This window comes from Gobius niger (assembly GCF_951799975.1).
Source record: "Gobius niger genome assembly, chromosome: 22".
NCBI lineage: Eukaryota > Metazoa > Chordata > Actinopteri > Gobiiformes > Gobiidae > Gobius > Gobius niger.
Window position 1 is genome coordinate 5303407 of NC_136873.1, and position 27619 is coordinate 5331025.

Genomic DNA, 27619 nt, shown 5'->3' on the forward strand with positions numbered 1-27619 from the left:
GACAAATAAATGCTATTGTGAAATGTTTTTGAAAAAAATGCTGTTAATTTTTAGACAGGGAATACAATTTTGTGACCCGATATGTCCCTATGGCTAAAATATTTATTTTCTGCAAATAAGAAAAAAAATATATATACATTTTTTTTAAATTTGGCACAATTTGGCACAGTTAGATTCCGCTTGGACTTTTTTTTTTTAATAAAGCATGTATAACTTTTGTGTTTTGACCTACTGGTATTTTGTTGACTACAGGGAGCACACATTATATTGATTTTTTAAACTTTATTTTGGTACCAAGATTAGCCATCTACCCCTTGTAGAGGCTGAGTTAAACCCAAATAAACACATAGCATTGTGGGGAAAAGGGCCCAAAACAAGAAAGGGTTGTTTACCTTAATAAATCCTTACCGTAGTCCCTCTAGGTAGTATAAGTGTTTATGGGATGATTGGAGGGTCTTTCATCTCCCCCTGGTGTCTCTGGCCAGAAAAAACACAATTGCAACTTCACTGCCTAGGCCCCAATACACACTAATGGAAGCTAACAGGCTAATGGGCGAAGCTAACTGCGGCCTAGCGCCACATAAACAGTATTTACAGCCAAGTTTGAGTGAAAAATATGATCTCCATTGTGTAATTGGATGAGCAATATCCCTCTGTCCCTTTGTCTTTTCTGTCAGCGTAGTATTTACTCTCACGGACAATAAATAAGTAAAAAACGCAACATGCTACGACACCTGCAGTGGCGCTTATGGGCACTAGGGGAACCGAACCTCAATATTGCAAAAAGGATGTGTACATTGACAAAATAAACGTTGAAATATAATGGGAATTGCTTGTCTCTTGTCTGTATCGTTTTTTTAGGCGAAAGGAGACCCTGAGCATTCGCCAGACGCTGGACAACCTCCGAGTGGACCTGAGCATCGACGACGAGGAGGACGAGGAAGAGAAAACGGAAAACCAAACTGTCACCAAAGTCTAAGCACACACACACGTGTAAATATATACATATTCACAGCTAGTCACTTTGATCTATTACCACAAATGAGCAATATGGACTTGGGTTGGGACTGTCTTGTCTTTTTTTTTTTATGTGTGTGAAATTTAACAGAGATAAAGAGTCAAAATGTCGGACCGGATATTTTTTGAGAACAAAATTAAACCGCGGATGGATCAATGCACATTTTGTATATACTGTATCAGTCGGAATATTGTCTCAGCACAATAAAGAGTATTTATAAGAATGTGATTGTTCATTTTGTTTGTTCACATGTCGGGGAAGTGCAGAGGGACAAAGAATCCTCACCTGCAAAGCTTTGAATAAAGACAATATTTTTGGCGTTATCGCCACCTGTTTGGAAACCCGCTACTTAGCCCCTACCTTGATTAATGACACTCTAGGTTTTATGAGCTGATATACAGAAAGAAATATTCAAAACATCAGAAGTTATAGATACAGACGGCATCTCTGGAATCGCCCATATATGGTCATGTTTGAAAACAGTTAAGGGGGAAAACAATATTGAAAAAATGTTAGCTTTCTCTAATTATTCAAAAACTACTTTAACCCCTTACCTCCCACCTGAACCGAGCACATTTTCTCCAGTTTGGCTTTACCCCAATCCAAAAGCTTCCGGAGAAAAGGTGTGAAAATAGTGACAGAACTGAGACGAAAACAATGATGGAAATGTGACAAAAAAAGCAAGAAAACACTGACGGAAAATTGATGAAAAAGTGGCAAAAATGTCACAAAAAATGGACAAAAAATAACAAATATTTCATAAAATGCGACAAAAAAAATTACAAAAATGTGACAAAAATGTGATAAAAATGTGATAAAAATGTGACCAAAATGTGACCAAAAAAATGACAAATGACAAAAATTATTTTTAAAAAAGTTACAAAAAATTGTTGAATAGCCAACAAAAAAATGAAGGAAAAAAAAATCTGATGACATGAGGAAAAAGATCCTCTCGGTTCAGGCGGGAGTTAAGAGGTTAACAAATGCTGAATTATGAATATAGTTTCTACTAAATAATGATCCAAAGACATGGAGAGGAGCAAAGTGGTTCCACAGCCCATAAATACCTAAAAAACGAAGAATGCTAACATGATGCTTCATGTTAGCATCGGACTAATGCTAACGGTTAGCTAGAGCTAGCTAGAACTGCAGTTTTTTTCGCTTCTACTGAACAATCTGCTGTGAGAAAATATCCATATGGGCCCGATTTAGACTTGACTTTATATGTATGTGATAAATAAGTTCATATTTCACCAGAAAAAGTCTAAAAAGAGTAAAAGATTGTGTTTCCCAAAATATTCTGTTTTCCCCCTTGGCGAGGCCACGCCCCCTTCTATGACAAGATGCCGTCAATATCTATACTGTATGTTACTGTTTTTTTGCCACGGCAACAGTTGAAATGTTCTATCTAGACTTTGAATTTGGTACTTCCCCCCCCATTTTTTTAATGGAACACAACTTGAAAAAGCATCATTAAAGCATCATTAATAAAAGTGCCATATTAATCACACTGAGTATACTTATACACATACAAAAAGATGAACAGGCCAGGGGAAACAGTACAGAAACAAAAATGACAACAAAACTAAAATAAATCAGGAAAGAAACACTCAATTTGAGACCATGGTTTTTGTTGCAACAACAGAACAGGTGTGTTGTCCCTTGTTGTGTTTGACAGAAATCATATTCATAATCTAGTAAATCTAATTTGAATCTTTCTAGTGTTCTTCTTAATGTTGAGTAAGATTTTGTGGGAAATGTCTTTAACTTTATTAAAGATGCAGAGCTTCACACTAACCAGCCACAGCCACGCCCTTCTCAAGTTTATTAAGGAATAATTATAGCGTGAAGTAGCAATCGGTTTTAACAGGTTGGATGAGATTTTTGGATATACAAGTGTTCATCTTATAATTAGAATATCATTAAAAAAGTTAATTTGCTTCTGTTTTTCAACTTAAACTGTGAAACTAACTAACTAAACTAACTAAAGAATTGGATCAAATTTAGTGTATCTTGTGCTTTTATGTTGAATGAATAATAAAAAAAATAAAAAAAAAGAATTGGATCAATTGCTATTATTAAAGCAGTACGAGGTAACTCTTCCCCCTAGAGGCCATAAGCGCAACTGCAGGTGTAGTAGCAAGTTACGATTTTTTAACTTATTGTCTTGGAGAGTAAATACTACAGGAAAGGCGAAGGGAGAGAGGGTTACTGTGCATCCAATTATACAACGGAAATATTTTTTTTCACTCAAACTTGGCTGTAAATACTGTTTAAAGTGACGTTAGCCCGCAGTTAGCTTTGCCCGTTAGCATGTTAGCTTCTTCGTGATTTCATTAGTGTGTATTGCTTTCTCCGGACCGGTGGCAGTCAAGTTGCAAACATGGTTTTCTGTCCAGAGACACCAGGGGGAGATGAAAGACCCTCCAATCATCCCATAAACACTTGTATTACCCGCACAGGGACTACGGGGAGGATTTATTAAGGTAAACACGTTACTTAGTACTGCTTTAAAAGAATATTTTCAAACAAATACAGGTGCTCGTCATATAATTACAATATCATGAAAATGTAATATATGATATAGACTCATTACATGCAAAGTGAGATATGTATAGCCTTTATTTGTTATCATTTTGATTATTATGATTATGGCTCAGCTTGTAAAACCCTAAATTAAAAACTCATAAAATTATATATAAATATTGTGAAAATGGACTGTAAGCCATAATCACCCCCCAAAAAAGGCTTGACATATGTCACTTTGCATGTAATGAGTCTACATCATATAGTACATTTTCATGACATTGTAATTATATGACGAGCACCTCCATTTGTTTGAACATATTCATTTAATAATAGCAATCCTTTAGTTTCATGAATGGCATCTGTCGAGTACAGTAATAAATATCCCCAACACTTTTACTTTCAAAAATTAAAAAACGAGATGTCTGCCCTCGCATTCACATGTTTTTCTGGATTTTTTGCGTTTGATTATTGACTTGATAGATTTTAATATTTTCTTATTCCATTTGGTGTTGCTTTACATGCTCGAATAGCAGGAGCGGACTGTTACTGAAAAAACAGCCCTGGACTCTGACCAGCCTGGCCCAAATTTGCGTAATTGTGCACTTACACAAATACATATTTTAACCTCAAACCACCCGCCTTAACATTAACGAGTGCATTTTCCCTAGTTCGGCTTTTTATTATTATTTTTTTGATCGGTATCATCAGCAAAAAGAACTGGAAAGGTGGTCGTAGAAACAGAAGCAAAATCATTAATATGAATAATAAATAATAATGGACCCAAAATGTAACCTTGTGGCACACCATGCTCCACGGAATTCCTTTTAGATTCATGTTTTTTTTATACTGGGCTTTACCCAAATCTAAAAACTTCTCGACTGGAGATCAACAATGTAACGCCTCATTTGAAAGCTAAGACTTACAACAGTGACGGAAACTTTTCGTCACGTCGCCACATTTTTAAACTATTTTTTCTATCATTTTTTTGTTGTGTTTTTCTCACGTTTTTGTAGAGTTTTTTTTGTCCGTGTTTTTCTCATGTTTTTCTTGACTTTTCATCCTCTTTTTCTCGCTATTTTGATGCTTTTCTTTTTAGCTTTTAGATTTGGGTAAAGCTCGGTTGAGGCGGGACTGGACCGCCCCTGTCGAATAGTGAAATTAATCACTATCGTATTTTCCTTCTCCACACCAACCGACTGAAGTACAGAATTATAACAGCAGGGGGCAGACCCTACTATACGGGTGTAAGTCCGCTTAAAACTGCAGAAGAAGAAGACCCCCCTCCCTTACCGGAAGTGACGTAAGCGTAAGATCAGCTGACCGTGTTGCTTTTCGGTCTGTCAGAATCACAGGTTCGACTAAAACCACCTCCGTCTCTGCACGATTCAGTCTCTGCTCGCTGTTCTGTTGAAGAGCATGCTCCAGTAATTCTCTGTGCACGGTAAGGATCTTTTTTTATTATCACTGTCGTGGCTGTGTTTTAGGTGTGATAGCAGTGAAGCTAACACTGATGCGACACTATCATCACCTCTGTTTGTCTGTGCGTGATGAACCCGAAGCCTGTCACTCTATGATACGATTATATTCTTGTCAAGCCCAGGCTGCAGTTAGTTGTATATTATATATTGGCTATGCTAATTCTTCTGTTGGTTGTGTAATATATTCTGGCTAATGCTATGCTAGGTCAGCAGGTTGTGTATTATATTCTGGCTATGCTAAGTCTTCTATTAGTTGTATATTACATTCTGGCTATGCTAAGTCTTCTGTTAGTTAGTTTTGTATTATATTCTGGCTATGCTAAGTCTTCTGTTAGTTAGTTTTGTATTATATTCTGGCTATGCTAAGTCTTCTGTTAGTTGTATATTATATTCCTAGCTAATTATGCTAAGTCTGCAGTTGGTTGTTTATTATATTCTGCTATGCTAAGTCTTCTGTTGTATATTATATTCTGGCTATGCTAAGTCTTCTGTTGGTTGTATATTATATTCTGGCTATGCTAAGTCTTCTGTTGTATATTATATTCTGGCTATGCTAAGTCTGCAGTTTGTGTTTTGTCCAGCTTCGCTCGTCGCGGTGATGTCGGGGAACAACCTTGTCCTGCCCATCGTGCTATGGGGGCGCACGGCTCCCACCCACTGCATCAGCAGCCTCCTGGTGCTGGACGACTGCAGCGCGGTCATCACGGGCTGCCACGATGGACAGATCTGCCTGTGGGACATGACCCCCGAGCTGCAGGTACCACCAGGGCCGCTGTGTCCTCGCACAGATGGCGGCTTTACTGAGGACTGGAGTTCGGGGTGGAAAGTTACGAATTCTCTGTTACCATGGAGAACCGGCATGCTTCTGAAATACACTAACACTAACTAACATACACTAACATGAGCTAAAAGCAGAACAAACTCACTGTAGTGTGCCATATGCTATGTTTTACATTTCAAAGTCTCCATTAAGGTTTACCATTGTGGGATGTGCGTGTGTTTAGGACAGCTCAGTGTGTGTGAACGTGAGCGTGAATGAGCCGGCGGACGGGTGTGAGTGTGAGTGTGAGTGGTTAAGTCAAGACGGCTCTCCTCCGTCTCTCCCAACCATGGTTAGGGGAACGAAACCTTAATGGTTTACACCAGGGGTAGGCAAGTTTGCATCATGAAGGGCCAATTTTCATCATAGCCAAAACACCAAGGGCCGAACCTCACTATTGTAGGGTTAGGTTTGGGCCTAAAGTTAAGAACCACTTTCTGCAAATGCCAATGTTTTACATCAGTGGTTCTAAAGTGGTCCGGCTTTGAGACCCGCCAATACCTTAATGACAAGCTGCGACCCAAATAAAACTGTAATTTGTCATATATCGTATAAAATATTGCATTTACCGCACGTTTTTATTGAACGAGCCATAGATTTGCTTTGAAGACTGAAATTATGATCAAAACAACCCAATAATACAAATTTGAACAGACTCCAGTGTGTTTCCATGTAGTTTCAGATGGAAAAATTGAAAAAAAGTTCCCTATAGGCTCGCGACCCACTTTTGAGTCCCCGACCCACCAGTTGAGAATCACTGTTTTACATTATATATATGACCAAGTGGGATGTTCTCCAAAGACATTTTAAAAATACACCATAAAAAGACACAATTTCTCGCATTTTTAGTGTACTTTAACAGGTATTTGAACCCTTATATTTCTCAAAATCATATTGGGGGCCAGAGGCTCTGTGCTGGAGGGCCGGATTTGGCCCCCGGGCCTGACGTTGCCTCCCCCTGGTTTACACTATGCAAAATACTTGATTAACCAGTAGTGACCTGCAAGCTAATGGAGTTGTTCCACTGCTCTCTTCTCCACTTTTTCTCCTGCTTCTCTCTCATGTTAATCTGTATAAAACGTTATCTTGCACCAGAAACATTTCCATGGTTACGCTGAATTTATATAATTTTATCCCGAACTCAACTGTAAAGCATGTGAAGTTGTTCCACTAAAGCACGCCCTGTCCCCCTGTGTGCAGATGTGTCCCAGGGCCATGCTGTTCGGACACACGTCCTCCATCACCTGCTTAGCCAAAGCCAGTGCCTGCACAGATAAGCAGTACATCGTGAGCGCCTCGGAGAACGGGTCAGTCCAAGCCATTCTGCTTTCGTGGACCTCACCGACGACTAACCACGAACTTGAGCGAGTGATTTCATTGTGTTTGAAGTGGATTTTGTGTTTACTGTGGTGTGTCATGTGCAGGGAGATGTGCCTGTGGGATGTGAATGACGGAAGGTGCATCGAGTTCACCAAACTGGCCTGTGCCCACACCGACATCCAGGTAAAACTCTTCTTCTTCAGGCGAGACATGGCAGCTGAAAATATAGTGTTGAGATCTTTAGCACATTTTATTGTATTAAATAAAATGTTTCTGTGGTGACGACAACATGTATTTTGTCACTTTTATAAAGTTTGGCTTGGGCAGAATCTTATATTTTTTTTCATTATTTTTATTATTAAATGTGCCCCTGTCAATCAACAGTGGTTGCGCATGAATCACTCGAGGGTGGGGCCGAGGGGGGTGGGGGGATTTGGCGCAGTGGTTTATGGGATGGCACATAACTCCTAAGCGCCGGTATGCTAAAGTGGCTAAGGTAGTTAGCATTGAGGCTTCTTTCCCTAACTACTTCCTAACTGACAGACCAATTCGGACGTTACTTAAAATGACTGACGCTGACGCACATCCGGCTTGGCATAAGACCTCTTGCCAATTTAGCGCTTTCGGACGGAGCCCAACTCTCTCCTATTCATTCTCAATGGTAAATATGGATGCAGTACACTTTTTGACCACCAGCGTCAAATTGGGGGCGCTGTTTCACTCCTTTCGCAAAGTTAAAGGAATAGGCCACCGTTTTTACATACTAAAATATGTTCTTACCTCACTTTAGCCGAGTTAATATATCCCCGTCTGGTCTTTGTCCGTGCGCTCTGCCAGGCAAACGGAGCACATACGCAGCCTCTCCCACATGTCACATAGCTCCAAAAAAGCTCACGATAGAAGCTACCAAGCTCTTCCACGTGTTCCCTATTTAAATAAAGTTACGTGAAGTGTTTTCATGCGAAGTATATTTACACAGAAATGTAACATGTCGATTTTATAAGCAGATAAAAAGGGGAACTATATTGTGAGGCGTAATGATACGAGGAGTAAAACGTCTGCGCAGTAACTCCTAAAGGTTATTGACGGAAGTGAGCGGGGGAAGTCTTTAGGAGTTACTATGCGGACGCTGTGCTCCTCGTATCATTACGCCTCACAATATAGTCCCCCTTTTTATCTGCTTATAAAATCGACATGTTACATTTCTGTGTAAATATACTTCGCATGAAAACACTTCACGTAACTTTATTTAAATAGGGAACACGTGGAAGAGCTTGGTAGCTTCTATCGTGAGCTTTTTCGGAGCTATGTGACATGTGGGAGAGGCTGCGTATGTGTGAGCGCACGGACAAAGACCAGACGGGGATATATTAACACGTCTAAAGTAAGGTAAGAACATATCTTAGTATGTAAAAACGGTGGCCTATTCCTTTAAGAAACACTGTTGTGGAGTCTTGGTGTTTATCAATCACAGAGCGTTGTAGCATCAACTTTCACAGTTTTCCAACTTTTATTGTATTGATTGTTGACCTCAACAAAGGTACATGTTAAAAATTGACTTAAAAAAGAACTTATGCTAAACTGACACTTTCTAAATGATCAAATGTGGCATTTTCTTCGAGTTAACAAATGAATGAGGTAAAGTCGCTGTAGGTAGGCTACTGTGTTGCTACAATTGTTAATTTTGTTCAACTAAAACTAGGATTTTGCCATGGCTAGCATTTGTTTTAATGTAGCATGTTATTTGCGTAGGCAGACTCAAATGCAAATATATACCTAAAAAAATAAACAAAGTGACTATTATTATTTGCAGTTATATGTGTTTCACGCTTGACATCGCCGTATTTGGCCCGCGACCCACTGGCACTTTTTCATTTTGGCCCTCGGACACAAAAAGCTTGGGCACCCCTGCCCTACACTACAAAAAGTAAATATCAAGCATCGTCTTAAATGACTTGAATTGAGGAAATGTCTCTTGTTTTGAGCGGTTTTCACTCATTTAGACACTTTTCCTGATTGGACCAAGTTTGCTTTGCTTGTTTGAGGACATTTCAGACCAGTTCTAGGGTAAATCTCGCTTGAAATAAGAAAGTAAAATTGCCAATGAGATAAGACCAATTTTCTTTCCCCATTGGCAAAGAAAATGACCTGAAATAAGAACGAAATGTATCGAAACGAGTCAGAAACATCTCAGAACAAGTGAAATAATCCAGGACAAATGCCCAACAACTTCTTAACTAGTCAAAACAACTAAAATTTGGATTATTGTGCTCAAATTGAGATGTTTTTACTGATCTAGTTATATACTTTTTGCAGTGTAGTCTCTCCTTTTCATTTTTATTTAGTCTTATTTTAGTCGACTAAAATATCTGGACATTTTAGTCATAGTTTTAGTCTCATGAGAAACTTTTAATTTAGTTTTTAGTCCAATTTTAGTCGTCAAAAATATCACTTTGACTAAAATTAAGACTAAATATTTTAGTACTTGGATGTCCAAAGTGAGAAGGTTCTGAGTCTCAAAAGGCCAAATCCACGTGTGTTTCAGTTCTACCAGTTCACCATCGGCACGCAGCGGGAGGGCCGGCTGCTGTGTAACGGGCACTATCCGGAGGTGCTGGTGCTGGACGCCACCAGCCTGGAGGTGCTGTACTCCCTGGTGTCCAAGATCTGCCCCGACTGGATCAGCGCCATGAGCATCATCCGCTCCCACCGCACGCAGGGTCAGGCCACGGCTTTAGCTAAATAAATGTAGCAGTTTGCAGTTGGGGATGTCTCGATTGATTTGTTACGCTTAGACGTGTGTGTTTTTTACGGTTCTTCACAATTGATCACCTTTCGAATTGGTTCCATGAAAAGAGTGACCTGTTTCACCTTTTAACGCGAGTGTGTGTCTTCCACAGAGGACACTGTGGTGGCCGTGTCTGTGACGGGGATTCTGAAAGTGTGGATCATCACCGCCGAGGTCAGCCGGATGCAGGTACGCTGGCTTTTGCTTTGTTCACTGTTATCAAGGTCTGTGTGCGATACAGGGACATCCAGAAAACACTGCGGCTGGTAAGCTTTGAATGTCACATATGTTGGGGTGAAAAATATATTGAATGAGTCGATTGCAGTGGTCGATTTTGAGATTTTCAGCTGGTTTTTCTTCATAGAAATCACAGAAATGCCTTTATGGGGACACATTTTCCTACGGGGGCATTAAAGTATGCCTTTACCTTAAAGGGATATTTCAGGATTTTTGACATAGGGCCTCATTTCCTAGTCATCCAGGGTGTTTTCTGGAGATATTTTTTTTGTAATTCATGCAGTTCTAATGTTTGAAGAGTTTCGTGGCGCTAGGCTAATGCAAGGCTAGTGCATATCTATGGTATCAGCTAGCCTGCATTAAAACCAGTCTGACCCGCTCCACAGAGCACCTGAGGCAAATCACTTATAACACCAGACTAACCATATAAATGTCTGTGTCCATAGAATAATTTTTGGAATATAACTGACCCTGCATCACATGAATGATCGCACTTTGAGGGACTATTTTCTAGCAGATCACTCCACCGCTGTGTAGCTTATACAACCACGAAGCTGATGCTGCTCAAATATAAGTTATTTTAAATGCAAAATGTTTAAAATTATTCTATAGACACAGACATTTATATGGTTAGTCTGGTGTTATAAGTGATTTGCCTCAGGTGCTCTGTGGAGCGGGTCACACTGTTTTTAATGCAGGCTAGCTGATACCATAGACATGCACTAGCCTTGCACTAGCCTAGCGCCACGAAACTCTTAAAACATAAGAACTGCATGAATTACAAAAAAAAATATCTCCAGAAATCAGCAACACTCTGGATAACTAGGAAATGAGGCCCTATGTCAACAATCCTGAAATATCCCTTTAATGTCGTGCATGACGGCACTTCGGACCCGTATTAACACCTTTTTGATTCATTCTACACATAAGACATGTAGGGGGATGAAAAGACTTAGTTTTAACATTTTTAAACTCTGTATAGTCCCTTTAAGCCTGGCATTCTTTAGAGTTTGTTACTGAAAATTAAATGCTGTTATTGATTTTTCACACGGTGGTCAATGTGGAGTTTTTTAAGCTAGTTTTCTCCCTTAACATCTTAGTTTTCATGTCAGAGTTTATGAAAGACGAGACTTGCCCCGTACAATGCTTATTTCATGACGTTTTGCCGTGAAGGAGCTGGAGATATCCAGGAAGTAACTCCGACATCCCCCAGATTTGTTTTAATATATATTAAGCATGTTTTTTTTACAGATTTTTTCACTTAAGATGAGCTTATTAAAAACTAAACAAGATACAAAATCCCCTCTGAAAATAAAACCATACATGTAAACGTGGATATATCCATATTTTTTATTTTGTTGCTGATATAAGCAATTTTTATACCCAAAATGCCTTATTTTATATGAAAACATAAAACGGCAGAACACTTGCAATGCATTTTTTTCACATCTTTATCTACGTGATCTACTGAAGGCTTATTTGTCGAATGAACCCCTTGAGTTTTACAGTATCCCTTACCTCGAGGATGCAGCCATTTATTTACAAAGTGATCAACTCGGCAAAGCTATACAATTTCATCTTGTTTTTGATCTGCAATAATTTCTCAGCGTCTGTCTGTGTTCAGGACCTGGACCCGGTGTTCGAGGAGGAGTCCAAGCCCATCCACTGTCAGAACTGCCAGAGCATCTCCTTCTGCCACTTCACCCAGAACAGCCTGCTGGTGGTCTGCTCCAAGTACTGGAGGGTGAGTACGGGGAATCTGCCATTGACTGTCATTTGAAGATGGTGCAGAGTAACCCAGTCCAAGAAATGTGAGTGTGAGAGGAAGCGATGGGAAAAGGATGCTGGTTCTGTTTGAGCAAATCCGTCAGAATCGTATGTCTCCTCCAAGGGCTGGGCAATTAATAAAATGACTTCCATTGAGCAACACCAGAGGAGAACCCAGCGGCTTTCTGTCGATCCCTGTTGCTTTACAAAGGTGTTGAGTTTTAAGAGTGAGCAATGCAGTTTTCTTCACTCCTTTCACTTCACTTGCCACGCAGGTGAGTCAGAGGTTCGAAGTGTTGCTGCTTTTAGAGACACTTTTTCCTGCACGTTCCACAAACAGGAAAACTGTCTCTATCAACTGTCCTTCGGCTTTCTTAAAATACCCAAAATGTGTCCAGACTTCAGGCTCGGTCTCTGAGGCTGATAGATCCTGCGCTGTCGTCTCGGACATGATTCCAGCTTGGAGAAAGTTTAGTTTTGGTTGTAGCTACAGAGGCGCCTGCGCGGCAACTTCAGCAGATGAGACGGCGGCTCACACTGCAAAAAGTATTTAACTAGATCAGTATAAACGTCTCGAATTGAGCATAATAATCCAAATTTTAGTTGTTTTGACTAGTTAAGAAGTTCTTGGGCATTTGTCCGAGATTATTTCACTTGTTCTGAGATGTTTCTGACTCGTTTCGATACGTTTCGTCCTTATTTCAGGTCATTTTCTTTGCCAATGGGGTAAGAAAATTGGTCTTATCTCATTGGTGATTTTACTTTCTTATTTCAAGCGAGATTTACCCTAGAACTGGTCTGAAATGTCCTCAAACAAGCAAAGCAAACTTGGTCCGATCAGGAAAAGTGTCTAAATGAGTGAAAACCGCTCAAAACAAAGATACATTTCCTCAATTCAAGTCATTTAAGCCAATGCTTGATATTTACTTTTTGTAGTGCATAAGGCTCATCTTGCCTAAACCGCGGGCGTGGTAATCCACCGCGGTAAAATATTTTTTCAAAAACAAGACGGTAATGATTATTGTCAACATTTTTACCGGGGTTTACCGCTACACTGGTAACCGTGACATCCCTAGCTGTCTTTTTATAATCTTGTATGTATTGCTAATGTGAGTCTTGTCTATATATATGTCTTTTTATACTATGGACCTAGAGTCCATAGTATAAACACCCACCGACTACTTCTATTATATTTCACTCTCCTTCGCTCTTCTTCCTTCGTGATGTGTGGTCGCTCTGTATTTGCATAAAGTTGGAGTCGACAGAAATTTGCTTTTTGTCAAGAATAATTCCACCAGTATGATTTTAGGAATGCACGGCGTTATATTTCTGGACATTTGTTTGTAAAGATTGTAACTGGAGGTGCTGACGTCCCGCCCTCTGCCCCCGCTACAGGTGTTCGACGCGGGGGACTACTCCCTGCTCTGCTCCGTGCCCTGTGAGGCAGACCAGGGCTGGACCGGGGGGGACTTCATCTCCGCAGACAAGGTCATCGTCTGGACGGAGGACGGATGCAGCTACATCTACAAGCTGCCCCCCAGGTTTGAGCTAGTTTTCTCCCTCAACACTAAAAAAATCCCTCTTTACATGTTTGGAGCACATTTCTCTATTTTAGCCTCGCTTTTAGTGTCTCTTGTTGCAGACTTTCAGATTTTTTTAATATGTGTGTACAGTGGTGTGCATAAGTATGGGCCCACTTTAACTTTTCTGAACTGAATATTTAGTACAGAAGGAGGTTTTTACCCAAAATCTCAGAACACTTGGCCCCATCCTCCTCTGCCAATACGGGGCAGTCGTCCGGAAAGTTCTATTTTAGGGCGCACTCACACTTGTCCATCCGAACCGCGCCCAAGCGCTGGAAGCCCAAGCGCTGGAAGCCCCTTCTGCGCGGTTCGTTTGTGCAGTGTAAGTGCAATCAATCCGTGCCCGAGTCGGACTCGGTTCCGGACTTTGTCCCGCTTAGAGGAGGTGGGCCAGAGCGCGGCTCGGTTGCTCGTGTTTGCGCACACGCACGGATACAAGCGGCTGTTGTATGGGCGGGTGCATTTGTCACGTAAAACAGTGAGAAAAGGCTGTATTTATCAAACAGAGCAGCGGCTGCCTCGCTCTCGTCTCCCCGGCCCCGACCGCTTCGCTCCCGGGCGGCTCCCCGGACCCCCGGCCTCATACCGCTCGTCTCCCCGACTGCTCACCCCGACGACCTGGCCGCTTCATGCGCGTCTCGGGCTGACTTTACGGGAGCGGCTGCGCTTCTCCCGCCCTGTGTCTGAGCTTCTCTGCTACTGTACCCGGTTTGTCCGCAGGCTTTAGTCGGACAGATAAAACCTGCGGGTGCTTTTATCGCTCGTGACTTCAGTGTGTGTTCGTGTTAAGTGCTTTGTCGCAATGTAGCGTATACGAAGTATAGTCTATACTTCCAGGAGTTCGCCAACATAAAGCTGTTTAACCAGTGGCCGAAGCAGCAATGACTGAAATAAACTGAGCGTCAGATCTTCTGTTCTCGTAGCCTTTTTTGAAGGCTGTATGTGAGTCCAAAGAAAGGCTCAGAGCGGCAGGTGCTGCTCCACCCCCGCCTCAGCTGAGCGGGACAGAGGGACGCGCACTTCTCTATTTCTCTGCTTTGTTAAAATGGACTATTATATTCACCACAGCCCTTTTTGTTAAACTGTAGTAAAATGCAAAGAAAAGTGGAGTGAAGAGATTTGACAGGGGGTCAAAGTAGACACTATTTCACGCAGCTGTTTAGGTTTTTTTTTTCTTCCGCATTATGTTGCGCTGCTGCTGCTCACGTGCACTTGTAAACAACTCCTCGTGCTCGGCCACGGCTCGGTTCGTTTGTGTAAGTGTGAGCGCGGGCCGTTCGGGGCATCCAGGCCTTTCCTCAAACGAGCTGGAGAGTGGCAGGTTCGGATGTCAAGTGTGAGTGCGCCCTTAGTCTCATCCGGCCGCATGAGGATGATCCAGAGGAGGGATGGGAGAAGGTCATGTGGTCAGATGAGACCAAGGCCCGATCTCAATTCTCTTTTCTACCCCTTCCCCACAAGCTCCACTGTGAAGCCTGGGGGCGGAAACATCATCCTCTGTTTGATGACATGTTTGCAAATCTTTAGAAATCAAATCAAATCAAATCAAAACAACTTTATTCATCCCAATGGGCAATTCTGTTCACTGCTCTCTGGTCATAAAAAACATTAAATGGAGACACAAACAACCATGTACAGACGTCATGAACTGAAAGTGCATCAGGACACGAGGGGACCAGTAAAAATGAGGGGAAAAAAAGAACAAGATAAACACCGCCTTCCTAGCTATTGTCATTTAAATTTCTGACAGCAGTCGGAATGAAGGATTTTGAATAGCGGTTTCTTTTCTGCTGGGGGACGACATATCGCCTCCCGGAGGCATCAGAGTAAAGTGCGACCGCAAGACATGATTTTGTTGACCCAAAATCGATCGAGTCTTTTGGACGACTCTTTTCTTACAGAGCGAGACGAGGTCTTCAAAACGCACACCAGGAATCTGACTACACACTTTGACAATGTGGTTTAGACTGTTCTTATTTTTCACAGACAAGCCATCAAACCAGCAAATAAAAGAAAAGGTTAAGACACTTTCAATAAAAGAATGATAAAAGTTACATTAAAAGAGTTCAGTTTCCTCATCAGGTGAACTCGCTGATGTCCACGTTTGACAATTTGCTCTGTGTATTTATCAAATCGTAGAGAGGAATCAAAAACAGTCCCCGAGTACTTAAAAGAGTCGACCTTTTCCACCTCTTCCCCGTGGATAAAGCTTGGTTTGGGGCACTCTGGATTCCTCCTAAAGTCAACAACAAGCTCATTGAAATGAAATGAAATACAGTTGGTTGTTTTCTGCATTTATGTTTCAGTAAAGCTAATGTATTATTCTGTTTATTAAACGTCCTTAATGTTGGTTGACGTTTGCAGCTGCCTGTCTGCCAGTGAGCATTTCCGCAGTGACGTGGGGAAGACCAAAGAGGGCGCTGTGCCCCCTCTCATCTACAAGATCGCAGACCAGCCTGACAAAAAGGTGAGTGCCATCTTCAGTATCAATTTTTCTTTTCTTTTCTTTTCTTTTCTTTTTCCTCTTTTCTTTTTCCTCTTTCTTTTTTTTTTTTCTTTTCCCCCTTTTCTTTCCTTTTCTTTTCTTTTTCCTCTTTTCTTTTCTTTCCTTTTCTTTTTCCTCTTTTCTTTTCTTTCCTTTTCTTTTCTTTTTCCTCTTTTCTTTTCTTTCCTTTTCTTTCCTTTTCTTTTTCCTCTTTTCTTTTCTTTCCTTTTCTTTCCTTTTCTTTTTTCCTCTTTCCTTTTCTTTCCTTTTCTTTTTCCTCTTTTCTTTCTTTTCCTTTTCTTTTCTTTTTCCTCTTTTCTTTTCTTTCCTTTTCTTTCCGTTTCTTTTTCCTCTTTTCTTTCCTTTTCTTTTTCCTCTTTTCTTTTCTTTCCTTTTCTTTTCTTTTTCCTCTTTTCTTTTCTTTCCTTTTCTTTCCTTTTCTTTTTCCTCTTTTCTTTTCTTTCCTTTTCTTTCCTTTTCTTTTTTCCTCTTTCCTTTTCTTTCCTTTTCTTTTTCCTCTTTTCTTTCTTTTCCTTTTCTTTTCTTTTTCCTCTTTTCTTTTCTTTCCATTTCTTTCCGTTTCTTTTTCCTCTTTTCTTTTCTTTTCTTTTTTTTCTTTTTCCTCTTGTCTTTTCTTTCCTTTTCTTTTTCCTCTTTCTTTTCTTTTTTTTCTTTTCTTTTCTTTTCCAGTGTCAACGTAGAAAAAAACAAAACAAACTTTTTTTCTGTGCCTGTGTTCCTAGCTCCTGATCTGTCCCCCGGTGACTCGCTTCTTCTTCAGCCGGAGGGAGCCCTTCCACAAGCTGCTCATCCAGGGAGACTCTGAAGGAAGACTGTCCATGTGGAACGTCCCGGACAGCACCCCAGCCCCCCAGCACTCCACCCCGGGTCAGTGGGCAACGCACATATCACTAATATAACCACTTAAGTACCGTAAATTCTCTAATACTGGCCTGTGTTCCATTAGCGGCCGGGTCTCTGACAGAGGCCGGGTTCGCGGCTGGCGGAGGCAAATTAAAGCCGGTCTCTAAAACAGGCCGGGGCTTTTATTAGAAACTATAGTGGTAGAAATATTCCCCATGTTAGGAATTTGTCTCATACTGGTGTAAATGAAAACTCACGTGCAGGAAGTAACAAACGGGAACCCGGGCCGAGGGGGGACGCTGCGGAGGAGCTGATCCGAGCGTAACTTTGACACAGATTTAGCCACTTTTCAAACCTCCTGTGACGATATTTGGAAACAGGGCAAACAACAAATGTTGTGTGACCCTCCAGGGTTTTAATAAAGTCTCCATCGCGTCTTCAAAGCACGTCCAGCTGCTCCGTGTGCAGGTCAGTCCCACGCCTCAAAATAACTCCTCCCATCAGCGCGAGCGTCTCGTCTTCTCTCGGGTCAGTCTCATGATCGATCACAAACACAAACGCTCCGTCTAAACTCGCCTTTTACACAAGAAAACAACAAATAATCCGGTCCGGTAAAAACGAAACAGAAACCTGCAGTGACATTGATGTCAAAGCTCCGCTAACAGCAACGAAACACTTCCTGTTGTCCCGACAAAATAAAAGGCGTCAATGTTCCAGCCGCTGGGAGAGGGTTTGAAATGTTCATTAATAAATGAACCTAATATTTTAGGTGCAAATGGACACAAATCTCGTTTTCTTCGTTTTCCTGGTCGTCCGTTTTGCTCAAATAGAAATAAAGGCCTGTCTCTAATTGTGGCCTGGTTCCAATAAAGGCCTGGTCCTAGATGCACTTGAGTAAATAAAGGCTCCGGCCGATATTAGAGCATTTACGGCAGCTCTTATAGACTCGAAACCACTACTCCTAGTTAAGGCTGGGTACCGTTGCATTATCTTCCATACCAGTACTTTAATGAACAATATTTTTTCCGTCTAGAACCAGAAAACAGAACAATAATGTGTGGAAGATCTGCAAATTTACAATATTGGATTCATCTCCAGTGTCAAGGAATGAGTGAAAATGGGAAATCATTTGGGTGGAAATTGGGAGAATGATTGTGTATAAACAAAAACAAAAAAAGGTTTACAGATTTAAAAACATTCTCTCACACCCACATCCTCCCACAAATACAAACACATTGTCGCATTGTCGCCACTTCTCTCAGCAGAGCAGTGAGAGTTGTCTTCTTGTCTGTCCACAGAGCTGCCGGTGTCTTGCACGCTCAGTCTTCAGGAGTCCTTTGACCGCCTGCTGCCGGTGTCCTCTGGCATCATCGACCAGCTCAGCGCCCAGCCCGGAAAAGAGCAGCCCATTAAGGTCTCAGCCTATTCCTTTAAAACCCTGCTCCTGTCATGGGGCACACACTGTTTTTACCAGAGTGGAAGTGCAATCAGCAAAGAAAACAAAGGTGTGACAGAGGTCTGAGTGTAAAAAAAGTTAAAAAAGTGCTGTGTTCCAGGTGACGGCCAGCGTGTACATCCCAGCTCAGGGCCGCCTGGTGTGCGGCAGAGAGGACGGCAGCATCATCCTGGTCCCAGCCACGCAGACCGCCATCGTGCAGCTGCTGCAGGGGGAGCACATGCTGCGCAGAGGTCAGTGTGTGCTCTCACCAAACCTCGTGGTGGTCATCTAATATGACTTGTAGAGTTATTACTGCTTTAACCTCTTAACTCCCGCCTGAACCGAGAGGACCCTTTTCCTCTCTCCTCCGTCATTTTTTTGTTGGGTATTCAGCTCATTTTTGTGACTTTTTAGTCATTTTTTCATCAATTTTTGTCATTTATTGTCAAATTTTTGTCATTTTTTTGTCATTTTTTTATCCATTTTTTGTCATTTGTTTGTAATTTTTAGTCAAATTTTTGTATTTTTTTCCCACATATTTATCACATTTTTGTATTTTTATTGTCACACTTTTGTCATTTTTTCGTCCATTTTTTATCACATTTCTGTCATTTTTTTGTCACATTTTTGTCATTTTTTCATCCATTTTTTTAAATAATTTTTTTGTCATTTGTTTGTCTTTTTTTGTCACATTTTTAGCATTTTTTCGTCAAATTTTTGTCTTTTTTTTCTACATATTTATCATATTTTTGTCATTTTTTCGTACATTTTTTGTCACATTTTTGTCATTTTTTTGTGTTTTTTGTGACATTTTTGTCATTTTTTGTCAAATTTTTGTCATTTTTTTAATCATTTTTTTTTAACAATTTTGTTTCATTTGTCATTTTTTGTCAAATTTTTAGCATTTTTTGTCAAATTTTTAGCATTTTTTTCCCACATATTTATCACATTTTTGTCATTTTTTGTCACATTTTTGTCATTTTTTCGTAATTTTTTTGTCACACTTTGTCACATTTTTGTAAATTTTTTGTCATTTTTTAATCAATTCTTTTAATCAAATTTTTTTCATTTGTTTGTCATTTTTTGTCACATTTTTAGCATTTTTTATCACATTTTTGTCATTTTTTCGTCCATTTTTTATCACATTTTTGTCATTTTTTCGTCCATTTTTTATCACATTTTTGTCACTTTTTCGTCCATTTTTTATCACATTTTGGTCATTTTTTCGTCCATTTTTTGTCACATTTTTGTCATTTTTTCGTCAATTTTTTATCACATTTTTGTCATTTTTTGAAAATGTGCTCGGTTCAGGTGGGAGTTAAGGGGTTAACAAATAACTCCTGTATATTTGCAACAGTACAATCCTTTACTAATGCACGAACTGCTGTATATTTCTTTGACCTCTGACCTTTGTCCCACTCCAGGCTGGCCCCCTCACCGGACGCTGCGGGGCCACAGGAACAAGGTGACCTGTGTGCTGTACCCGTACCAGGTGTCCCCCCGCTACGACCAGCGCGCCCTGGTGTCCGGAGGAGTGGACTTCTCCGTCATCGTGTGGGACATCTTCACCGGAGAGATGAAGCACATCTTCTGTGTCCACGGAGGAGAGATCACCCAACTCCTCGTGCCGCCTGAGAACTGCAGCGTAAGGCCCTTCAGCCTCCGGGTGCCCCCCTTTCAGGGAGCGGGAGCGTGTCCAGGACCTGGGCGTTTTTTTGTAGAGATAGTCAGCAGAATTTGAGATTCAAATAGGTTAAGTTCTCATCCAAATCCATTCTTTGTTTACCCACTGCAGTAATGTCCCAAACTGGTCATTAGGAGCATGTTATTTACTGACCAAAATGTTGCACGGTGTCCCTTTAAGAGTGAATCAATTTTGATTCGTTATGCTTTTTATACGCGGTGGAAGGTACGATTCAATCAGCAGTGAAACCCTACTGACCCTAAACCCTAAAAACAACTGGCCTACGGGATTGTAAGTAAAGACGCTTTGCTAAGCACCCAAGAAAGGTCAAATATGTACAACTATGTCCACTGCAAAAAGTACCCTGCTAAAAACAAGGACAAAAATCTTCAAATTAGACATTTTGTTTTGTTTTAAGGAAAAAATTCTGCCAATGGGGTCAGCATTTTTTTCCTTGCTAAGAATTCTTATTTCTAGAATATTTTTCTCATCATAAAACAGGAAAGAAACAATAAATTTAAGCAAATAAAAAGCTAGAATTAAGCAAAATGTCCTCAGAAAATGGAATAATTTAAGGAAAACATTCTTATTTAGTGAAAAATTGTTGGTATTTTACTTAAATGTTGTTCGATTTAAGTAAAATGTTCTAAATTACACACATTCTTGAGCAAAATGTTCTTAATAAATACTAATATTTAGTAGCATCTCCATGATGTGGAGCCAGGCTGATGGTCAGAATCACCTGGCTGGAGGATTCACCTATTGTACATGTTTTTAGTGGTTGGACCTACGCAAACCTACGCAGACACGGGGAGAACATGCTCCTCACAGAAAAGCTCCGTCCTGGTGGGAATCGAACCCAGGAGCTGAGGCTCTAACCGCTGTGCCACCGAGCCGCCCACTTTAAAGAATGGAATGTTTTATCTCTCTGTGAGAATCAGTTCTTACATTAAGAGTTGTTGTGATCTGTGATCTTTCTTAAAATAAGAAAAAATATTCTTTGTCTAAAACTGAAGAAGATTCAAAAAGTTTTTCTTTCTTGTTACAAGAAACAATATCATGTTTTTTAGCAAATATATCTGAACAAGAAATGGCTAGATTTTATTTCCTATAATAAGAACTTATTTCTTAAAGTAAGACATTTTTTACTTGCTTAGAATCCACTTTTTGCAGTGTGCTATTTTGTTTATTTATTTTTTTGTACATAAAAAGTTGCGTAGTGCACCTTTAATGGGGCTGGCACATTTACAACATTTAATGGTGTTTGGAAGACGTCTGTACAGAGAAACAGGTTCCCGCTCTCTACTATTGCACAACAACATTTCTAAGGAATCGATGACGTGCCGGTTAATGTGACCTTACCGTTCAGACTGAAGTTGCATCATCATTCAGATACGTCTTAGGAATATGATCTGTGTCGTTCAGACTGTCATGAAAAGGTCAGATACAAGACAAATCTGAGCAAGGAAGTCGTATCTAACGTTTGTTTGTGCTTCTGCAGACCCGCGTGCAGCACTGCGTCTGCTCCGTGGCCAGCGACCACTCGGTGGGGCTGCTGAGCCTGAAGGAGAGGAAGTGCATCATGCTGGCGTCCCGGCACCTGTTCCCCATCCAGGTCATCAAGTGGAGACCGGCGGACGACTACCTGGTGGTGGGCTGCTCCGACGGCTCTGTGTACGTGTGGCAGATGGACACAGGTACGCGCTCGCACACAGTCGGAAAGCAATGTAGATCACTGGGCAAAAAGAGGCTCAGAGGGGGGCGGGGGAGTGGGGGTGAACACATACTTTTGTTTGGGTCATGCATTTGCAGACTAATTTTTGTAACTTTTTTGTCATTTTTTGTCATTTTTTCGTCATTTTTTTAATCAAATTTTTGACATTTTTTGTCACATTTTTGTCATTTTTTTGTCACATTTTTGTCATTTTTTTGTAAATTTTTTATCATATTTTTGTCACATTTTTGTAAATTTTTTGCAATTTTTTCGTAAATTTTTTATCACATTTTTGTCACTTTTTTGTCTGTAATTGTCATTTTTTGTAACTTTTTTGTCATTTTTTGTCATTTTTTCGTCATTTTTTTAATCAAATTTTTGTCATTTTTTGTCACATTTTTGTCATTTTTTTGTCACATTTTTGTCACATTTTTGTCCATTGTTTTCGTAAAATTTTTATCACATTTTTGTCATTTTTTCGTCATTTTTTCGTCATTTTTTAATCATTTTTTAATCATTTTTTAATCAGATTTTGGTCATTTTTTGTCACATTTTTGTCTCTCACAGTCTGAAAACAATGTAGATCACAGGGCAAAAAGAGGCTCAGAGGGGTGGGGGTGAACACATACTTTTGTTTGGGTCATGCATTGGCAGACTGGCACCTACTTTGGCGCAGAATCAGAGCGCTGTTTTCACGTTTTTTTAGGGGCTGATCTACTGTACCAAAATAACCCGACATTTGCTTCACTGTTCATATTAAACTTTATTTATCTCCGGTTTATCTTTACCGGTGATCTTTGTACCAGGGACACAACCCCGGGGTTATTGCTTTAGCAGCGCTTGTATTTCTACGTGAGGGACGAAGCTACGCCTTGACTTCTGAAAGAGAGAAAACCTCCAACTGTTGCACAGGAATAAATCATAATCAATGATTTTATTATGCCCTGAGCCTGTGCTTTCAACGTGTATATTTCAATTTAAGCACCAGATTGAATGTTTGAAAATCAAGCCATTTGGAGTGATTTTATTTCACTACATTTAAGCAGACTTTTCTCTGTAATTTCATTTTTGTTTTCAATTTGACATGATGCATGGATTCTAAAGGGATGTAAAGAGAAAAGCAATATGAAGGCTGCCATAAAAGTAGCGCTCGGAGTGCTGCTTGTCATGAACCACGCATCAGTCGACCTCTTTTTTTAATAAGCGACCCCCTCATGCTAGCGGCGCAGCCACATAGCGCAAAACCTATACCATATGCAAGATAACACTGGCCTTATGACATCTTTCAACAATTTTTACTGTATAATTTCATTGAAAATACCAAAGTGATATTCAGCCACAGTTTTCACTGAAATGTTGTGGTTTGTGGCGTTAAAATATAGTTTTTGGGCATTCATGATGCCATTAACCTCTTAACTCCCGCCTGAACCGAGAGGATCTTTTTCCTCACGTCATCAGATTTTTTTTTCATCTTTTTTTTGGGGGGGGTATTCAGCTCATTTTTGTCACATTTTTGTAATTTTTACGTAAATTTTTTGGTCAATTTTTTATCACAATTTTGTCACATTTTTGTCAATTTTTTGTCAATTTTTTGTCCATTTTTTATCAAATTTTTGTCCTTTTTTCGTCCATTTTTTATCACATTTTTTAAATTTTTTGTCTTTTTTTTTTCATTTTTTGTCATTTTTTCGTCATTTTTTTTGGTCAATTTTTTGTCAATTTTACATCAAATTTTTGTCCTTTTTTTCGTCAATTTTTTTTCCCTTTTTTTCTCACATTTTTGTAAAACATTTTGTCACATTTTTGTCATTTTTTCGTCAATTTTTTTGTCAATTTCTTGTGACATTTTTGTGACATTTTTGCCACTTTTTCATACATTTATCGTCACTTTTTTGCCAATGTTTTCTCACTTTTTTGTCACATTTCCATCATTGTTTTCGTCTCAGTTTTGTTGCCATTTTCACACCTTTTTTCCAGAAGCTTTAGGACTGGGGTAAAGCCAAACTGGAGAAAATGTGCTCGGTTCAGGTGGGACTTAAGGGGTTAAAGACCATTAAATTGGACTGTCTTCTGCTTGTATAAATCCTGGTTGTGAAACAAACCTCTCCTCATCGGTCCCCTTCTCTCACTGTGCTCAGGCGCTCTGGACCGCTGCGTGATGGGCCTCACGGCGGTGGAGATCCTGAACGCCTGTGATGAGCTGGCCCCCGCCACGGTGGACGCCCTCAGCCACCCCGCCGTCAACCTGAAGCAGGCCATGACCCGCCGGAGCTTGGCCGCGCTCAAGAACATGGCCCAGCACAAACTGCAGACTCTGGCCACCAACCTGCTGGCGGCCGACAACGCAGACAAGGTACCGCCATCGCATTTGACTTCCCTGACCATGTTTTCACCTTTGTTCGTCCTCTAACCGTGTTCTCCAGGGGAACCTGCCCAAATACTCCCACAACGCCCTGGTGGTGCAGGCCATGAAGACCAACCTCAGTGACCCGGACATGCACGTGCTGTTCTTCGACGTGGAGGCCGTCATCATCCAGCTGCTGACGGAGGAGGCCCAGAGACCCAACCCCACCCTGGTGTCCCCCGAGAGCCTGCACAAGAGCCAGGCAGGGGCCGACAAGGGCGGGTCCTTCCTGGCCAACAAGATCTTCAAACAGGTCTGAGATCTCCAGATTCTCTGCCCCACGGTCAATGTTGTTGATGTGATGTGAGCAGTGAAGCCAGGGGAAGGTTAAATGACGCTTTTCTAGGTACCCGAGAGTCTTTCGATTCAAGTTTGAGGGATTTTTCCTCCAAGAACTAAGAAGATTGGGCTGTCATAGATTTTTTGGGATGTGAGCTTAACTGTTTTGACCTGGGGTGCCTAAACTTTCACACCACGCTGTAGTCCTCTTTGGCCATTATATAGGTCTGTGTAACACCTCATTTGAAAGCTAAGACCCACAAAACGGATCTTTTTCCTCACGTTGTTGCTGTGTTGAGTCACCTTTTTTGGGTTTTTTTTGGTCACATTTTGTTGAGTTTTTGTCACTTTTTTGTTGAATTTTTGTCACTTTTTTGTTGAATTTTTGTCACTTTTTTGTTGAATTTTTGTCACTTTTTTGTTGAATTTTTGTCACTTTTTTGTTGAATTTTTGTCACATTTTTGTCACTTTTTGTTGAATTTTTGTCACTTTTTGTTGAATTTTTGTCACTTTTTTGTTGAATTTTTGTCACTTTTTGGTTGAATTTTTGTCACTTTTTGGTTGAATTTTTGTCACTTTTTGGTTGAATTTTTGTCACTTTTTGGTTGAATTTTTGTCACTTTTTTGTCACTTTTTGTTGAATTTTTGTCACTTTTTGGTTGAATTTTTGTCACTTTTTGTTGAATTTTTGTCACTTTTTTGTAGAATTTTTGTCACTTTTTGTTGAATTTTTGTCACTTTTTTGTTGATTTTTTGTCACTTTTTGGTTGAATTTTTGTCACTTTTTTGTAGAATTTTTGTCACTTTTTTGTTGAATTTTTGTCACTTTTTGGTTGAATTTTTGTCACTTTTTGGTTGAATTTTTGTCACTTTTTTGTTGAATTTTTGTCACTTTGTTGTTGAATTTTTGTCACTTTTTTGTTGATTTTTTGTCACTTTTTGGTTGAATTTTTGTCACTTTTTTGTAGAATTTTTGTCACTTTTTTGTTGAATTTTTGTCACTTTTTGGTTGAATTTTTGTCACTTTTTGGTTGAATTTTTGTCACTTTTTTGTTGAATTTTTGTCACTTTGTTGTTGAATTTTTGTCACTTTTTTGTAGAATTTTTGTCACTTTTTTGTTGAATTTTTGTCACTTTTTGGTTGAATTTTTGTCACTTTTTTGTTGAATTTTTGTCACATTTTTGTCACTTTTTGTTGAATTTTTGTCACTTTTTGTTGAATTTTTGTCACTTTTTTGTTGAATTTTTGTCACTTTTTGTTGAATTTTTGTCACTTTTTGGTTGATTTTTTGTCACTTTTTGTAGAATTTTTGTCACTTTTTTGTTGAATTTTTGTCACTTTTTTGTTGAATTTTTGTCACATTTTTGTTGAATTTTTGTCACATTTTTGTAGAATTTTTGTCACATTTTTGTAGAATTTTTGTCACTTTTTGGTTGAATTTTTGTCACTTTTTGGTTGAATTTTTGTCACTTTTTGGTTGAATTTTTGTCACTTTTTTGTTGAATTTTTGTCACTTTTTTGTTGAATTTTTGTCACATTTTTGTAGAATTTTTGTCACATTTTTGTAGAATTTTTGTCACTTTTTGGTTGAATTTTTGTCACTTTTTGGTTGAATTTTTGTCACTTTTTGGTTGAATTTTTGTCACATTTTTGTCACATTTTTGTCACTTTTTGTTGAATTTTTGTCACTTTTTGTTGAATTTTTTGTCACTTTTTGGTTGAATTTTTGTCACATTTTTGTCACATTTTTGTCACATTTTTGTCACTTTTTGGTTGAATTTTGGTTGAATTTTGGTTGAATTTTTGTCACATTTTTGTCACATTTTTGTCACTTTTTGGTTGAATTTTTGTCACATTTTTGTTGCATTTACATCCTTGTTTTCTTCTCATTTTTTGTGGCTGTTTTGGTGCTTTTTTCCCCAAGAAGCTTTTTGATTAGGTTAAAGCCAAACTGGAGAAAATGGGATCCGTTCAGGTGGGAGTTAAGAGCTTAATCCTGGTTTAGTCGTGTTTTGGCCCCACTGCAAACTGAAATCCTTCCTTTCAGTAAACTTTTACACATTGTGACAGTCGTTTTGCATGGATAAACTAAACCCCTCGCACCTCCCTGGGTCCGCACAGGTGAAGGAGACCATGAAAGAGACCATAAAGGAGCACCTGCTGGACGACGACGAGGAGGAGGAAGAGGAGCAGCGGAGGCGCGAGGAGAAGTCCAAGTCCCTGAGCCTGCTGGAGTACAACCTCACCATGGACACGGCCAAGCTCTTCATGTCCTGCCTGCACGCCTGGGGGCTCAACCAGCAGCTGGACCTCATCTGCCTGGAGCGCCTGGGCATGCTGCGGCCCCACTGCCCCATCTCCTTCGGGCTCATCTCCCGCGGCGGGCACATGTCCCTCATGCTGCCCACCTTCAAGGTCGGTTTGAATGGTGGCGTAATCTCAACAGCGAATCAGATTATCCAAATTCCATTCACTTTTTAGCCATTTTATTTACTTTAAAATACTCTTGCTCCTCTTCCCTCAGGAGTCATTGCTGCGAAAGTTGTCGGTGGCGACCGGGAGGAAGCTGACGTTGCCCGACATCGTGGGCAAAGGCACGTACGGGCTGTCCCGGGCGGTGACCACGCAGCACCTACTGTCCGTCATCTCTCTGGCCAACACTCTGATGGGGATGACCAACGCCACCTTTGTGGGAGAGCACATGAAGAAGGCCCCCACCAGGTAACCCCTGTCCCACAACTGATTATTGTGTGTGTCTGGCAGAAGACTAAAATCCTCTGAATACAGCACATACCGTAAATGCTCTAACATAGGCCGGGGCCTTTATTTACTCGAGGGTATCTAGGACCAGGCCTTTATTGGAACCAGGCCACAATTAGAGACAGGCCTTTATTTCTATTTGAACAAAACGGACGACCAGGAAAACGAAGAAAACCGACATTTGCACCTAGAATATTAGGTTCATTTATTAATGAACATTTCAAACCCTCTCCCAGCGGCTGGAACATTGACGCCTTTTATTTTGTCGGGACAACAGGAAGTGTTTCGTTGCTGTTAGCGGAGCTTTGACATCAGTGTCACTGCAGGTTTCTGTTTCGTTTTTACCGCGGACCGGATTATTTGTTGTTATCTTGTGTAAAAGGCGAGTTTAGACGGAGCGTTTGTGTTTGTGATGGATCATGAGACTGACCCGAGAGAAGACGAGACGC

General features: G+C 40.2%; 2 protein-coding genes across 3 annotated transcripts in view; both read left to right on the plus strand.

The window, feature by feature from the left end:
* LOC306981562 (uncharacterized protein) overlaps positions 1-1131 on the plus strand; it is a 47354-nt gene extending 46223 nt beyond the window's left edge. Inside the window, exon 17 of the mRNA XM_079581169.1 lies at positions 862-1131. Coding sequence (XP_079437295.1) covers positions 862-979 — 118 coding nt within the window. The 3' untranslated portion in view covers positions 980-1131. The remainder of the gene's footprint in view (positions 1-861) is intronic.
* Positions 1132-5611: 4480 nt separating this feature from the next.
* wdr7 (WD repeat domain 7) overlaps positions 5612-27619 on the plus strand; it is a 47812-nt gene continuing 25804 nt past the window's right edge. For both annotated transcript variants that reach the window (XM_079581224.1, XM_079581225.1), the window contains exons 1-17: positions 5612-5782; positions 7046-7152; positions 7270-7348; positions 9711-9885; positions 10066-10142; positions 11815-11934; positions 13353-13498; positions 15905-16007; positions 16769-16913; positions 18188-18303; positions 18446-18578; positions 19752-19972; positions 21513-21708; positions 23864-24078; positions 24149-24382; positions 26532-26825; positions 26935-27131. In XM_079581224.1, the coding sequence (XP_079437350.1) occupies positions 5624-5782; positions 7046-7152; positions 7270-7348; positions 9711-9885; positions 10066-10142; positions 11815-11934; positions 13353-13498; positions 15905-16007; positions 16769-16913; positions 18188-18303; positions 18446-18578; positions 19752-19972; positions 21513-21708; positions 23864-24078; positions 24149-24382; positions 26532-26825; positions 26935-27131 (2717 nt within the window). In that variant the 5' untranslated portion in view covers positions 5612-5623. The remainder of the gene's footprint in view (positions 5783-7045; positions 7153-7269; positions 7349-9710; positions 9886-10065; positions 10143-11814; positions 11935-13352; positions 13499-15904; positions 16008-16768; positions 16914-18187; positions 18304-18445; positions 18579-19751; positions 19973-21512; positions 21709-23863; positions 24079-24148; positions 24383-26531; positions 26826-26934; positions 27132-27619) is intronic.